Source organism: Mustelus asterias, chromosome 8 (genome assembly GCF_964213995.1).
Source record: "Mustelus asterias chromosome 8, sMusAst1.hap1.1, whole genome shotgun sequence".
NCBI classification, from domain to species: Eukaryota; Metazoa; Chordata; class Chondrichthyes; order Carcharhiniformes; family Triakidae; genus Mustelus; species Mustelus asterias.
The window spans coordinates 104441393-104456922 of NC_135808.1; the positions used below are offsets into that span (position 1 = coordinate 104441393).

The following is a 15530-nucleotide window of genomic DNA, read 5'->3' on the forward strand; positions in this document are numbered from 1 at the left end:
ATGATTTTGTGCTGATCTTTCCAGATGGAACCAAGATGTGCAGGTTGGGTTGATTGGCCATGCTAAATTGCCCCTCAGCATCAAGGGGATTAGTAGGGTAAATGTGTGGGATTACTGGGTGGGATTGTTGTCCATGCAGGCTCAATGGGCCGAATGGCTGCCTTCTGCACTGTAGAGATTCTATGATTTCCAATCTCCGCTGTGCTATGGGAGTGATCCTGATGAGCAAGAGCAATCAGTAAGAAAACTCTGCTTAATTAGAATGGTAAGGAGTCTAACAACACCAGGTTAAAGTCCAACAGGTTTATGTGGTAGCAAATGCCACTAGCTTTCAGAGTTGCTCCTTAAGGAGCAGCGCTCCGAAAGCTAGTGGCGTTTGCTACCAAATAAACCTGTTGGACTTTAACCTGGTGTTGTTAGACTCCTTACTGTTTACCCCAGTCCAACGCCGGCATCTCCACATCATAATTAGAATGGCACATATTGTGGTGATAGCTTATTTTTAATGGTGAGGAGTAGGGTTTTCTGTTTGAGGTTTCTAAACTAATTTTTGTTTCAATTACTAGGACGACATGATGGAAGAGGATACTCCTTTGTCTCTCTACAGCTACTAGAAATCTGCTGCCAAAAAAACTCATCAACTTGCACAACATTGCAACTACTGTGTTTTGAAGTATTGTTAGTTGGCATGTTAAGGACTTTGTTTTTACCATCTTTCTTTAGTGTGAGCCAAATTTGCATTTCAATTTCTTTTAATTGAATTTCTTAAACTCCATTTGGTGGAGTGCTCGGGTTGAGCATTGGTCAAAATTAATATTTATTCCATGCCCAAAAGATTTCCCTCCGTGTCCACAGAGCTTTTAAAATGCATCTGTTTATTCAAACAAGCTTGTAAGTTTGCAACATTTTGTTTTAACAATTGCAGGGAAACCGTGAATGACCTTTTCTGAATGTCCAATCTTATGATGGAGGATGCAGATATCCAACCAGGTGCCAAAGGAGCTAGGATTTGGGATTCCCACTAACTGGGAGTCCTGTAAATGCTTAGAGATTCAGGTCATTTACTACAAATGTCATGGATCTGAAGAAGTCAGTTTTGTGTATCAAATTATGGAATTAGTACTTATAAATAACACATTTTGGGTTGATTTGGACTGTTTTGTTCTATCAAATTCTTTCCATCGCATGCACTCAAAAGTCGATATGTTTTTAGTTGATTTGTTGAAAAGTATTGGTATTACGAGCAAGCTCCTTGGAGGGGAGAAAAAAACTGGTTCAACTTGAGTTGAATGGAATGATGGAAGATCCTGAACTGATTTTAAACACTTTTTTGGGGACGCTTTTGCGCTCTGTTTCTCCCCTACACCTCCTCCAGTCATGTACCACATAGGGAGTTAACTTTGCATCAGAATTCATCAAATCGCACCACTAATAAAAGGAACTGAAATGTAGAAACCAAAGGTCTTGTATGAATTAAGGTCTGAATTGTACTTGGATGCTGGAGTTTCCCTCTGAATCTAGATCAGTTCTTGCAAACCCTTGCTTAAATCCGTGTCCAGCCAAGTGAACAGTTTACTTACAAATATTCAACTCAAAGATTTTTGTGTAACTATTAAAGGTATATTGAGGGATTTGATCTTGACTTCAAATTCCGCAGATACATTGTTGGTTCTGAGAATGTACATAATTGCAGCAATTGTTTATAGAAAGGTTTCTGAGGTACAATCCTTAAAAAAAAACTAATTGTTTTGGAAGCTAATTTTAAAAATGTGTCATGCTATTTGACTTTTTTTTTGCTGTCGCCATTGATTGTCTAAGCTTAAAAACAAATTGTAGGGAAAGTTTTGGCCAGTCCCGAGATAGCTTGGTTCCATTTTAAATTTAAAACTGGCCAGTGCACACTTGGAGCATCAATTCCTTTTCTTTCTTTCTTTCATAAATTTCAGTCATTCTGTACCATCTAGCCCTCTCCAAAACCTAGTTGTAGGAACTTTTTGGTTCCAGCTTCTTAAACATCCATTTCTGTTTAAAATGTTATGTAATTAAGGTCATTCAATGCATCATTTGAAATTGAACTTGGCCTAAAAGAATATTAAAGTAGTCTTCTCTAGGATACTAGGATACAATCGAAGGCTGCAAAGGTTAGAGGCTGGGTTATTGTGGATTTGCCATTTTCTGGTATAGATGTCACTTTTCTACCTTTAATCTCTGTCTAATATTGACACAACAGGTACACGAGAGATTTCACACTCTGTTGGTACATATAAACTGCGAAGGGTTTGTCACAGAGTATGATGTGCAGTGTTTTAGGACTTTTTAGTCTCTGCATTTCTTACTTTTTTTAGGTCAGTTTCTGTATTTGACCCTGAACAATAGACGCACCAGGAACATCATTCAACATCATTCTGCCCTCATCTTGATCGACAATTGATCAGTGTTTTTTCATAATTGCCATTTGCACAGAAATGTGTAAGCTGCAATTGGTATACAGACCTCCTGAGAGTCAGCCAGACAAAGACAACAGAGTAAGCCAGTCAGCCCCTCTGCCTGTTTCACCATTGAGTGAGACCATGGCTGATCTGTACTCTCAAAAGCTTTACTCATACCTTTTGATATCCTTACCAACAATATCTGTCTCAATTTTATCTGACTATGCATCCACAACCTTTTGGGCAGGGCGAATTAAGATCTCTACAACTCTGCGTGCATGCATGTAGGCGAATGTGTGACGTTACTACTTGATTGTGCTTCGGGGTCATCAAGATCTAATTTCAAGATTGTACCTCCTTGTTCTGTATTTTTTTTCTCACCACAGAAAAACTGTTTTTCTGTTTATCTACCCTATCATCTTCAAGTACTTCAAAAGGCTCTCTACAACTGAAGCATAACTTCATCCTCTTTTGTATTCCTATCCACTTGAGATAAAAAAAATAGCCTTTTTTGTACCTCTGTACATGACCACCCAAATCACATTGCTCTTCCGCAGCTTTGTCTAGAACTAGCGAGAGAGGTTGTTCCGACTGCTTCTGCAAGCATCGGGTAAAGGATCGAGTTGATTTTCTGAACAAAAAAAGCCCTGTTCGTCAGTGTTGGGACTGTTGGATATGTTGGCACTGGATTGAAATCTTTACTTGTAGTGAAAGGGAGAAAGTTGATTGCAGATTGTTGCTGGATGATTGAGACTCGTGCATTTCAAAGAGTCGGCTGTATAAAAGCTTTTTGGCATTGATTATTGTGTATACTATAGGTTCTTGTGTAAACATCATAACTCCTTAGTGCAATAATGTTAATTTTCTACTGTGGAATGGGTGAAATATTAAATGGATAAAAAGCCTTTATTGGAAACTCCTGATGAACACAAACTTCCTTTTATCCCTTAAATTGCAAGCAATAAGTCTGGGCCTGAGCAATATAAATTGAGAATTCCTACCAACTGGCACATACTACATTGTGCAGTGCAAGATCTGAAAAGATGCTGAACAAGTGCCCCCTGGTGGATTTCCAGACATGTAACAGTGGGAATAAAGAGAATGGAATTTGTTTATACCACCAGATTCGAATAAAGGTGTGCCATAGGCTTGGAGACAGGAGAGCTCAGTACGAATTCTTTCTGTTGATGATGCCCCTCTATCCCCAGGTCATTGACTACGCTAAGCTTCAAGTCAAACGCTGCAAAGGAAATGGGGTCAGTTTTGCCAATGTTGGAAAAGGGTATTTACTTGAGCATATTTTCTATCTTAAAATGAGCAGTCCATGAAGTAACAATGTAGTTAGGCCCACCATCTTGCTTCTTGGATTTTTAAAGAGCATTGTGATTATACCCCCCCCCACCCCCTGAAACTTTCCAACGAGCTGACTGCAAACACATGGGTAATCAGGGAGTGTGCTAAGGCAGAAGTTCCCAAATTGGGAGATGCAGCAAAGTTCTAGAAGCTGCAGGGGTTTGGGTGAGGCAAGAAACTCTAGAGAAATAACTGTTCAAGTGGCTGGAACAATTTTGCTGTCTTATTGCAAAAACCTGTTCAAATCAGTGCTGGTCACGAAAGTGCTGTGATGAGGCCAAGTCTAGAATACTACTTGACCCTTGGGGAGGGGCCATTCAGTCTGAGAACCAGTACACATGAGGACAAGTTTGATCCCTTCCATTAGAAGAAAAGGTTTTGTGGAATGACTGATATATCCTAGCCACCCTTTTGTGAAATAGCTAAATCCCTTTACTGGTAGAGTAGGACATTATGGAACAAGGAGATCAAATAGCTTCTGCAGCCAAAATTATCTTGCAATTTTTAAATTATCTGTAAACATGAACAAAATGTGTGTGTTGCGGGGGGCGGGGGGGGGGGGAAGAGAAACTTTTTTTGTATTTGTGTTTCTAATCCGTTGGAAATTATTTGTTTTCTATTGACATTGCATAAGAGTCTAACTAGAACAAAGGTTTTTCTTAATCACAGAGATTGAATCTCCTGCATCATTTTTTTTTCTGGATGACTTATTATAAAGCTCCCTTTTTCTGATTTATGAAGAGACTTGACTGTTCCCCCTGGAACAGCCCTCCAGTATCTTTGATTAGATTGATGTACAATGGACTTCCAATTATTCTAATCAATCCACTGACTCAAATTTGGTTTAAATTGTGATATTGAATAACTCTGGTCAGCTGACACTTTGATACTAATACGTTGTGATTAACCTGTAGGTTTTTCAGATACAGTAAGTACTGAGCTGAAATATGACACAATCAGTACATGATGTGGAGATGCCGGTGTTGGACTGGGGTGAACACAGTTAACAAAGCTAATGGTATTTGCCACCAAATAAACCTGTTGGACTTTAACCTGGTGTTGTTAAAACTCTTACAATCAGTACACACAGCACATCCATCTGCAATTGAAAATCCACTACACAACTTTAAGATAGATCTGGGCAATGTTTTTTTTATGTTGTGCTGTTGCCATTATATATTCCAGCAGTTTCGTTAATTTGGTTGTCATTTTTTTGAAAATCTTCCCCTTGGCACATTGGTGTGAAAATTTCCAGCGTGAAAGATGTATCAAAAATGTATGATGTCTGTTAGCATGTCCAAATGTGTGGGGAGATTTTGATATGTACTTCAAGTGCCATAATGTTTTTGCTGACTTCCTCTTTGCAATGGAGCTGAAAACAAAGCAAGCTTATAAGCAGCACGGTGGCACAGTGGTTAGCACTGCTGCCTCACAGCACCAGGCACCCGGGTTCGACCCCAGCCTTGGGTAACTGTCTGTGTGGAATTTTCACTTTCTCCCGTGTCTGCGTGGATTTGATCCAAAGATGGGCAGGTTAGGTGGATTGGCTATGCTAAATGGCCCCTTGGTGTCCCAAGATGTGTTGGCTAGGGGATAGGGTGGATGATGGGCCTGTCGGAGAATCGGTGTGGACTTGTGTGCCAAATGGCCTCCTTGTGCACTGTAGTGATTCTAAAATTGTAAAATTCTTTTAGGGCCAGCTTTTTCCTTCCTTGCAAAAGATTGCATAAATCAGCTGTACTTCATGCTACGACCTTCAGTGGCATCCCTGACTTTAGCAAAGCTGTAAGTTTAAATCATGCACAGCTGCTGGTTCTGTAAGTGCTGAAATCCTTTTGAGAGCGATAGTCCATGCCAGTACCTCTGGAGACGGAGCTTCCATTTTAGTCCAGCTACCAGTACAGACTATTTAGTCACTGCCTGTAGGGAAACTGCAGCCTGCTTGCTCATCTCTAACTATATTTACTCTGTTCCCCCCCCCAAATCCCCTGGAAATGTTTGGTCAGCAGAAATTTACAATTATAACTTGCATGCTTGCGCAGTTATGGTACTGCAGTATCAGGTCTTCAAGCTCAGTATGGTATTGCAGGACAGCCTTTCTAACAAGATTGCAATCTGTGAAGCGTCCGACCGTTACAGAAGATTTTTATTTAACAATGGTACGAATTAACCACACCAGATGTGTGGTTAAAACATCCCGTTGCAGCAAAACATCCCGTGAGCCACCATTTTAATAAGCTTTCTTTTCAACTGGAGAAGTTGTTGGGGAGAACCTTTATTATTATAAGGATGAAAGCCATTATTACTAATTTTGTCTTGTGCCCAAATTGTGCATATTATAATTTTTTAAAAATTGAGAGATCTCAACATGGTATCTGTTCATTTATGTTTAAAAAGGTCTGTAGACAATTTTCTGTTTCATAATGTGCAACTGCCAAAGGGGATCGTGTGGCCCAGTTATCATTTTCCAATTCTGTTTAGCCACTGGTAAAACTACAGAACCAAGACTATGGGGAAATTCCAAAATAGTACCAAGGATTACAGAACCTGCGGAATTGATACATCAATAATATCACTGATGGACCACCTTGCATTACTATTCTTCCTATCCTGTGAATACTATTGCCAGCCTGCTGGTATTGCCAATTTGTCATTTTGATGCAAGATTTTACTGTTTTTCCAGGTCGGACTTTGTTTAGAAAGTTGATTGTTTGCAATTTGCATTTAATGGAATAAAATACATTTGTGAACTGAGGGGGGGGATACCTAGTTTGCACTATTTGAATTATTTCCTTCAAGAAAACAAAGCTGTATGGGAGAACTTGCTGCAAACATTAGTGTAATGTTAATTTCCTATGGAATGTATGTTCTTGACAGGAAGTAGGAAATTGAGTGTTAGAATTGAAGAATGTTAATTTTGTACAATTGCCTTGTGTTTTTGATTTATTAAAAATTGGTTTTCCCCTCAACGTAAGTTGTGAATTCATTCATAAGATGTAGTTGGCAGAGAAGGAGTGGGTTATCCATCAATCTTCACCTTTTTCCTCTTTTTTTTCTCTCCTGTTGAGAGGTTTCAAATAAATTTCCTAAAACAGAAGACTCCGCAATCAATGGCACGAAGCTCTGTTCAACAATTTCACATGAACACAAAATATGAGTAGACCATATGGCCCATCAAATCATCTTCCATTTAACATGATCGTAGCTGATCTTTGGCTTCAACTCCACCTCTTTCCTGCACATCTGTCTATCCCTGCCCTTATTTATTCAACAATGGAGCATCCACAACCCTCTGGGGTAGTGAATTCCAAAGATTCACAACCCTTATTGAAGTAATTTCTCCGCCTCCTTGCCCTAAACCATCAGTCTTTTATCCTCAGACTGCCTTCATGTTTTCAACACGCCAACCAGCAGAAATAATTTCTTGGTTTCTGCCCTGTCAAGACCCTTCAGAATTTTATAAGTTGCAGTGAAATAGCCTCTTTCTAAAATTCCAGGGAATATAGATCCAATTTACTCAGCGTCTCCTAACAGAACAACCACCTTATCCCAGGGAACAATTTAGTGAACCTTCACTGTACTGCCTTTAGTGCAAGTATATCTTTTAAATGTGGAGATAAACTATACACAATATTCCTGATGTGGTCTCACCATAACCCCGTACAATTGTAACAAAACTTATTTATTCTTGCAATTCAATCCCCTTGCAATAAAGACAAACATGCCATTTGTCAATTCCTAATTGCTTGCTGCACCTGCATGCCAACCTTTTGCATTCCTTATACAAGCAGACCCAAGTCTCTTTGGACATTTAACATTTACAGCTTTCACACTTTTTTAAAAAAAAAAATCTGCTTTTCTATTTTTGCACCCGAAGAAAATAACTTCACAATCCCCTGTTATATTCCATGTGCCATCTTGTTGCCCATTCACTTAACCTGTCTGTATCTTGTCTTTTGATGTCCTCTCCACCGCTTACTTGCCCATCTAACTTGGTAACATTAGCAAACATAGATGAAAGAGATCTAAGTCATTAATGTAGATTGTAAATAGCAAAGGTCCCTGCACTAATCCTTCTGACACTCCATATTCGCAACCTGCCAACTTGAAATGGCCCCATTTAACCAATCCTCTATCCATGCTAAAATATCACTCCCACCTCCATGAGCTCTCATCTTGTCTATTAATCTTTTGTGTGACACTATCAAAAGTAACTTGGAAATCCATGTATACCACATCCACTGGTTCCCCTTTACATGCCCTGCCAGTTACTTGCTCAAAAAAATTGAATAGGTTTGACGAACAAGATTTCCCTTTCATAAAACCATGTTAACTTGTTCTAATCATGCTGTTTTTCTAATTGCATTATCAAGACTATCTTAAGTTTCCAGCATTTTGCAGACAACTGATGTAGTTCACTGTTTTACCCCTCCTTTCCAGAAAAACGGTGTAACATTTGCCAACTTCCAATCTATTGGGATTGTTCCCAAATCTAAGAAATTTTGGAAAATCATAGACCACACATGCACTATCTCTGTATCTGAACTCTAGGGTGTCAGACATCAAGACCTGGGATCTGGTCCCTTAAGTTTCTCCAATAGTTCTTCACGTATTAGTTTCCTCATTCTTTCTGCCCCCTATGTTGTCTCTTTCTGGCATAAAACATGTCTGCTACTGTGAAGGCCAATGTTCAATGCCTCTGACATTTCTACATTTCTCATAATTGCTCTTTGTTTCTAAATAGCTAACGTTTACTTTATCTACTCTCTTTTATCTACCCTCTTCCTTTTTATAGACTTGCAAAAGCTCTTCTAATCAGTTTTTATCTTTTTTGGTTAGTTTACACTTTTTTTTCCCCTTTTTTAATCAACATTGAGTCCCTCTGCTGGTTTCTACAACGTTGATGTGGAGATGCCGGCGTTGGACTGGGGTAAACACAGTAAGAAGTCTAACAACACCAGGTTAAAGTCCAACAGGTTTATTTGGTAGCAAAAACCACTAGCTTTCGGAACAGGCTGTTCCTTCATCAGGTGGGTGGGAGTTCTGATCACAAACAGGGCACAAAGACAAACTCAATTTACATGAATAATGATTGGAATGCGAGTCTTTACAGATAATGTGTACACATTGTCTGTACCTTTAAGACTTGATTAGCTGTAAAGACTCACATTCCAATCATTATTCATGTAAATTGAGTTTGTGTCTTTGTGCCCTGTTTGTGATCAGAACTCCCACCCACCTGACTAAGGAACAGCCTGTTCTGAAAGCTAGTGGCTTTTGCTACCAAATAAACCTGTTGGACTTTAACCTGGTGTTGTTGGACTTCTTACTGTGTTCTACAACATTCCCAGACTTGCTACTGTTTCTACAACACTAAGCCCCTTTTAATCTACTACTATCCTTTAAGCCACAGATGAATCTTTCTTGCTAAGTTTTTGGTTTTCAATATAAAGCATTTTTTTTTGTTGAATGCTTTGCTTTGAATTGTTACTTTAAATATCTTCCTCCTACTGTTTATTTACCCCTCCTTTTTGTCTATTTACCCAATTAACCAAAGGCATCTCCTCTTGCACCTATGTAATTGGCTTTGTAAGGTTAAAATTCTTGTTTGCAATTGGGGTGTCACTTTTAAACTTAATGTGGAATTGAATATCTTTTCCAATGACATCATTAATTAACCCTACTTCGTTACACAATGCTAGATCTAAGGTGGCTTTATCCCTAGTCTGTGAACACCATATTGCTTCATGAAATTGATGAGAGTATTCTATAAATTCATCTTCTGAATTACTTCTGCCACTTTGATTGCCCTAGTTTACATGAAGAGTAAAGACCCCTGCCATTGTTACAGAATTGGAACTTGTAAGAAAGGAAATATATTGTTTATGCTCTGTCCCAATGGTACAACTACTATTAGGGGGTTTACTAGCAGTGCTTTCCAATATTTGTTAATCTTAGTTTCCACCCATACTCATTCTACCTCATGAAATTCAGAGGCCATCTTCTTTCTTGTGTTACAATCCTCTGTTGGTATAACTGGACAGGAAGATTCCAGAATGGGACCATGGTTCAAAAGGTCATAACTTTTAAGTATGAAATATTAAGAGTTATAGAACTGCTAATTAGCTTTAACAACAAAATTGTTAAACATGAAAAAATAGGATTATGATACAATTCTCATTTACTCCCCTGTAGCTTAACAATTACACACTGATTTTAAGATTAACATGTTACAAAGTACATCTCAAGTTACAATGGTCTCATTAACACACACCCAGTCCCTTTTAAGCACAAGAAGGTGACTGGTTAAACACACTCCGCTCTGAATACAATTGGTGTCTGTGGATTTTTCCTCGACTCTCACCAACGTTTACAGATGCACCATAGGAAGCATTCTTTCTGGTTATATCTCAGTTTGGTATGGTTCCTGCTCTGACCAAGACTGCAAGAAACTACAAAGGGTTTTGAATGTTGCTCAGTCCGTCTTGCAAACCAGCCTCCCATCCGTTGACTCTGTTTACACTTTCTGCTGCCTTGGCAAAGCAGCCAGCATACTCAAGGACCTCGTACACTCCAGCCATATTCTTTTCCACCTTCCATTGGGGGAAAAAGATACGAAAATCTAAGGTCACGTACCAACCGATTCAAGAACAGCTTCTTCCCTGCTGCTGTCAGACTTTTGAATGGACCTACCTCGCATTAGGTTGATCTTTCTCTACACCCTACATATGACTGTAACACTACATTCTGCACCCTCTCCTTTCCTTTTCTATGAATGGTATGCTTTGTCTATATAGTGTGCAAGAAACAATACTTTTCACTGTATAACCAATACATGTGAATCAAATAAAAATTATTTTCACATGAACATTTCCAAAATCCACACCCAAAAACACTTTAAAATCTTCTCTCATAATTATGCTTTCCCTTAGCAGTTTGCATTCTAAAGTCCAGTCCAGGTTTACCAAATGACACTTTTAAACAAAGCTTCAACTCTACTTTTAACAGTTAATCCAGTTCAGGATTTTACACCAACCCCTTTAGGGTTTCTTTATCTTGACTCTTAAACAAACTCTTCACAATTCCTTTAACCCTCCATCCCCAGCCTCTAGGTGTTCATCAGGCAATTTCTTATGCCTTATTATCCTTTTAGTCATTCTCTGCTGTCTTTTATAGACTGACCAATTATCTGATCTGCTACTCATCTTTTCAGTTATATGCTTATTCCTTAAGTTTGATACTTTCTCTAACTTTAGTTAACCACAGATGGTGGATCCTCTCCTTACAATTTTTCTTTACAGTAGGAATATATTTAATCTGAAATATCCACTTAAATTCCTGCCACTGCTTTTCAATTGATCTACCCCCTAGCCTAGTATCCTTGTTCATTTTAGTTAGCTCAGTGTTCTTGCCTGCATATCTGCACTTATTTAGACCCCCTCTCTTCCCTTTCAAACAGATGTGTCTCTGTGCCCTGTTTGAGAGCACATTTCCACTCCATCTGACAAAGGAGCAGCGCTCCGAAAGCTAATGGTGTTTGCTACCAAATAAACCTGTTGGACTTTAACCTGGTGTTGTTAAAACTCTTAGTGTGTTCACCCCAGTCCAACGCCGGCATCTCCACATCATGACATTGCACAGTACCAAGTCTAACATAACCTGCTGTCTGGTTGCTCTCATTTAAACATGAAAAATGTGGGCAGCATGATGGCATGGTGGTTGGCACTGCTGCCTTGAAACCCCAGGGGCCTGGGTTCAATTCCCAGCTTGAGTCACTGTGTGGAGTCTGCACATTCTTCCCGTGTCTGTGTGGGTTTCCTCCCACAGTCCAAAAGACGTGCTGGCTGGGGGAATTGGCTATGCTAAATTCTCCTTCAATGTAACCCGAACAGGCGCCGGAGTGTGGCGACTAGGGAATTTTCACAGTAACTTCATTGCAATGTTACTGTAAGCCTACTTGTGAAACTCATAAGTAAACTAACAAATAAACTAAACTAATTCTTACAGGGCTCAATAGGGTTGATGCAGAAATGATGTTTCTTTTGTTGGGGGAGGAGAAGTGTGTGTCTAGAACCAGGAAACACAGTCTCAGAAAAAGGGCCAATTAGGACTGAGATGAGGAAGAATTCCTTCGTCGACAGGGCAGTGATTCTTTTTGATTCTCCATCCCAGAGGAGCTGTGGAGGCCCTGTCATTGAATATGTTCAAGATTGACATTGGTTGATTTCCAAATATTGAAAATATCAGGGATATGGGGATAGTGCCAGAAAATGGTGTTGGAATAGATCAGCCATGATCTCATCGAATGACAGAGCAGACTCAAAGGTCTGAATGGTCGCTTCCTATTTCTTAAGTTCTTATTCAAAGTTCCTCATTTCTTTTCCTGGCATCAGCCCATTGCAGGTGCTCTGTGGTTTGAATATTCTTTCTGAGAAGAGCCATCTGAGGACATGCCCATTCACCTTTCCACAAATCGGGGTGCACATTGTCTGATGAATTGCTAAAGTCCACTTCCCTATCCTCATTAATGAACATAATTAAAGAACCAGTTGAGGGCTTTCACAGCCTACAGAAATTCATTCTATTGAATGAAGATGAAGAAATATCCAAAATGCATAAATATTTTTAAATTTTTTAATAGTTGTAAATGAATCCTTCCTCAAGATCATCCAATTTAAGCAAAATACTATTTAATAAACAAAGTATACAAATGATTTTTTTTCAAACACTTATGTATAGCAGATGGTTTCAAAAATCTATTAAACTTGTAGAATGTGATAAAGATTCAAGACTTATATTGCATTTTCCAAAATGCCTACTGTTAACATCAGCACCATACTTGAGTTTCAACAGTTTAAATTTACTATTTCCTGTTGAATATACTTAAACATATAACAATTCATTGTTATCAAAGATTTACCAATCTGTTCAGCTAGGCCTGGCTTTTGTGGAAGACAGTTTATCATTTTGATTTTATAGATCAAAAAATAATCTCGGTCTATATCAGCCCATTTACAATGCCTGGAATAATAGGGAACAACCTTTGAAATATGGATTTCCGCTTGCACTGGTTAGCTTTGAGATAGGTGCAACTATTAATAAAGATTAAGTACGTTTTGCTTCACTGGAAGGCTGGTGGAAAATAGTAAAAGTCAACCTGATGTCTGCTCCTTTGTACCAGTGGCCACTGGCTCTGATTAGCAGCTTATAAGTAGCTCTCTGCCAAATGGAAAAACGTTCTGAGTAAAAATTATTTTAAGTAACAAAACAAGAAGGTTTCGTTTCTAATGACAATAATGTTACTCTACACCATTCGCAATGTTTACTCATGAATATCTGAACATTCACATTGTACTATTCCTACTCCTCTATTTTACGCGATGATTGTTTTCTGCCACAATGCGTCAGTTGAGATGGTGGAAAGTACGAGGGAACATCTAAAAACGGTGCAGTGAACAATTGTGCAAAATGGACCACTGAATCACCGGTGTGGTCGCAGCCCTGGTTTCATTACACCATGATTATAACTGGCATCCCCTGAGGGGACAGGTGCCAGAGCAGCTGCAAATTGGACAAAGGAGGAACCAAAGAGCTTGAACAATTGCAGTGGTTCAAAAAGGCAGCTCACCACCTTCTTGACAGCAATTAGGGATGGCCTAGCCCATAAATTAATTTTTAAAAGCTATCTGCTCCCAAAGTATCAGGTAAATGTTGTTGGTGCTTATTGTCTATTTTTTGCTTGTAACTCATTGTACTTACTGATTACTACTGTAATGGTTGTCATCAACAGCTTTGGGGAAGTTGCCAGGGCAACGGTCTCTTCAATGGGTGCCTCTATATGCCTTGGGGAAGAGCTGTGACTTGGTGTTCTGATTGAAAACAGGCATTTGATAGACCTAACTGGGAGTCTACGCCAGCGCCATAAATGCCTGGCTGGCTTGTTTATTTGAAGATAACCTCTCTAAGTCACCCACTTCTGCATATTTCATTAAGACAGTAACAGAGTTTATAGGTAATTGACTGTGGTAGGTGGGCAAAGACAGACAACTACAGGTATTCAAGCTGTGTTTTAGAAAATGGATTTTTAAAATTAATTCATGAAATGTGAGCTTTGCTGACAAGGCCAGCATTTATTTCCCATCCCTGTACCTGCAATAACCGTTACACCTAGAGGTAGTACTAGAAGTTATAGTTCTGGCTGTTATAACATGCTATTTAATGAAGGATATATCCCTATTTTTAGCTGTCAGGAAAGCATGATTTAAATTCTTAAATTTGTCATTTTAAAATGTTGAGTTGATCTTTTATTCCTTTAGCTATTGTTTAGCCCTATTCTGTTTTCTTCTCTCAGCCAGCCAGTTATCCATTCTGTTAACTGCACCCTGACTTCCCACGTTCTAACCTTATTCATTAGTCTATTACATGGTATCTTATCAAAGACCTCTTTGGAAATCTTCAATATATCACATCTACAGCATTAGCTTTGTCTGTTCTCTCTGCAAACTCTTCAAATAATTTGATGAGATTGGTCAAGCAAAACCTTCCTTTTGAAATCTAACATTGACAATTCATTCTCATTATATTTTTTATTTCGAGATTTTAAAATATTTTTCTTAGCAGAGATTCCAGTATTTTTCCTATCATCAATGTTAAGCTGATTTGTAGTTTCCTGGACATGATCTTCCACTCTTTGTGAACATAATGAATGCTAGTGATCTGCTAGGGAGATGGAAATAGAAATATGCAAAGAAATTTGAAAATGAATAACCTTTATGTAATGAGATTTTATTACCCCAAATTTAACTGACTGAAGACATCAATAGAGGTTCTAAGGGATTGTAAATCTACAACATGTTCGGGACTCTTTTCTGATCAACGCCAGCAAGGGAAGACTTGCTGCTGGATTTGGTAATTGGGAATGAATGCCAGTAGCTCAGTCAATGTTCTCCTGTTCATCTAATCAATGCCCTTTGTCCTCCACCTAGGGAATATGGCTGCTCATTTGTTCAAGGCCCTACCATTTGATTTATTATTGTCCCCATCTGCAATAACTTTCAGCCAGCAGCGACCATTCTTTTTAGTCACTTGGACATTGACATAGGTGCTACTAATAAAATTAGTACACTTTTTGACTTCTGTGTAAAGCCACGTCTGTGCAACACAAGAGATCAGCTAGCAAGTCAAAGCTTCTATTTCTCTCTAAGTTCTCCAATACTCAAGAAACTTAGTCAACGTTTTCAGATATTAGACCTCTGCTGCACATTGCAATGATGAATATAAATATTGAGATTAATTTGAGTTTCTGTCTCAGTGAATAATTTATCATGATTAATCTATTTCTTAATTGCTGAGAGAAAAGATGAGTAAACTTGAATGTTTCCCTGGTGCTAAACAATTCTGTCAAGTCTGAACTCCATGGCCGGGATTTTACAATCTCGTTCGGGCGAGGCTCATAAAATCCCGCCCCAGGCCAATGGAGAATTCCATTCTGCGAATCGGGGCGGGCGAGGCGGTAAAATTCCGGCCCACGTTTCCTCCCCAGTTCACTTGTGAAAACTTATCAACCAGTTTTGGTCATTCAATACCTCTGCAACAAGGTCTGTTGGAGCAGGGGAGGCTCAGTGCTGATTTCCTGCCTTGGAAGCACTTTCCTTTACAGCATCTTTCTCAAAAGCACAGCTATGATTGAGAAATCATGAGATCAAGAATCACATTGTAATGTCACAGCACCACAATCTTCATCATCAA

The 15530-nt window shown here is 38.9% G+C and overlaps 1 protein-coding gene across 2 annotated transcripts in view; it reads left to right on the top strand.

The window, feature by feature from the left end:
- LOC144497412 (uncharacterized) overlaps nucleotides 1–6743 on the top strand; it is a 62797-nt gene extending 56054 nt beyond the window's left edge. For both annotated transcript variants that reach the window (XM_078218648.1, XM_078218650.1), the window contains one exon: nucleotides 567–6743. In XM_078218648.1, coding sequence (XP_078074774.1) covers nucleotides 567–614 — 48 coding nt within the window. In that variant the 3' untranslated portion in view covers nucleotides 615–6743. The remainder of the gene's footprint in view (nucleotides 1–566) is intronic.
- Nucleotides 6744–15530: the final 8787 nt, after the last annotated feature.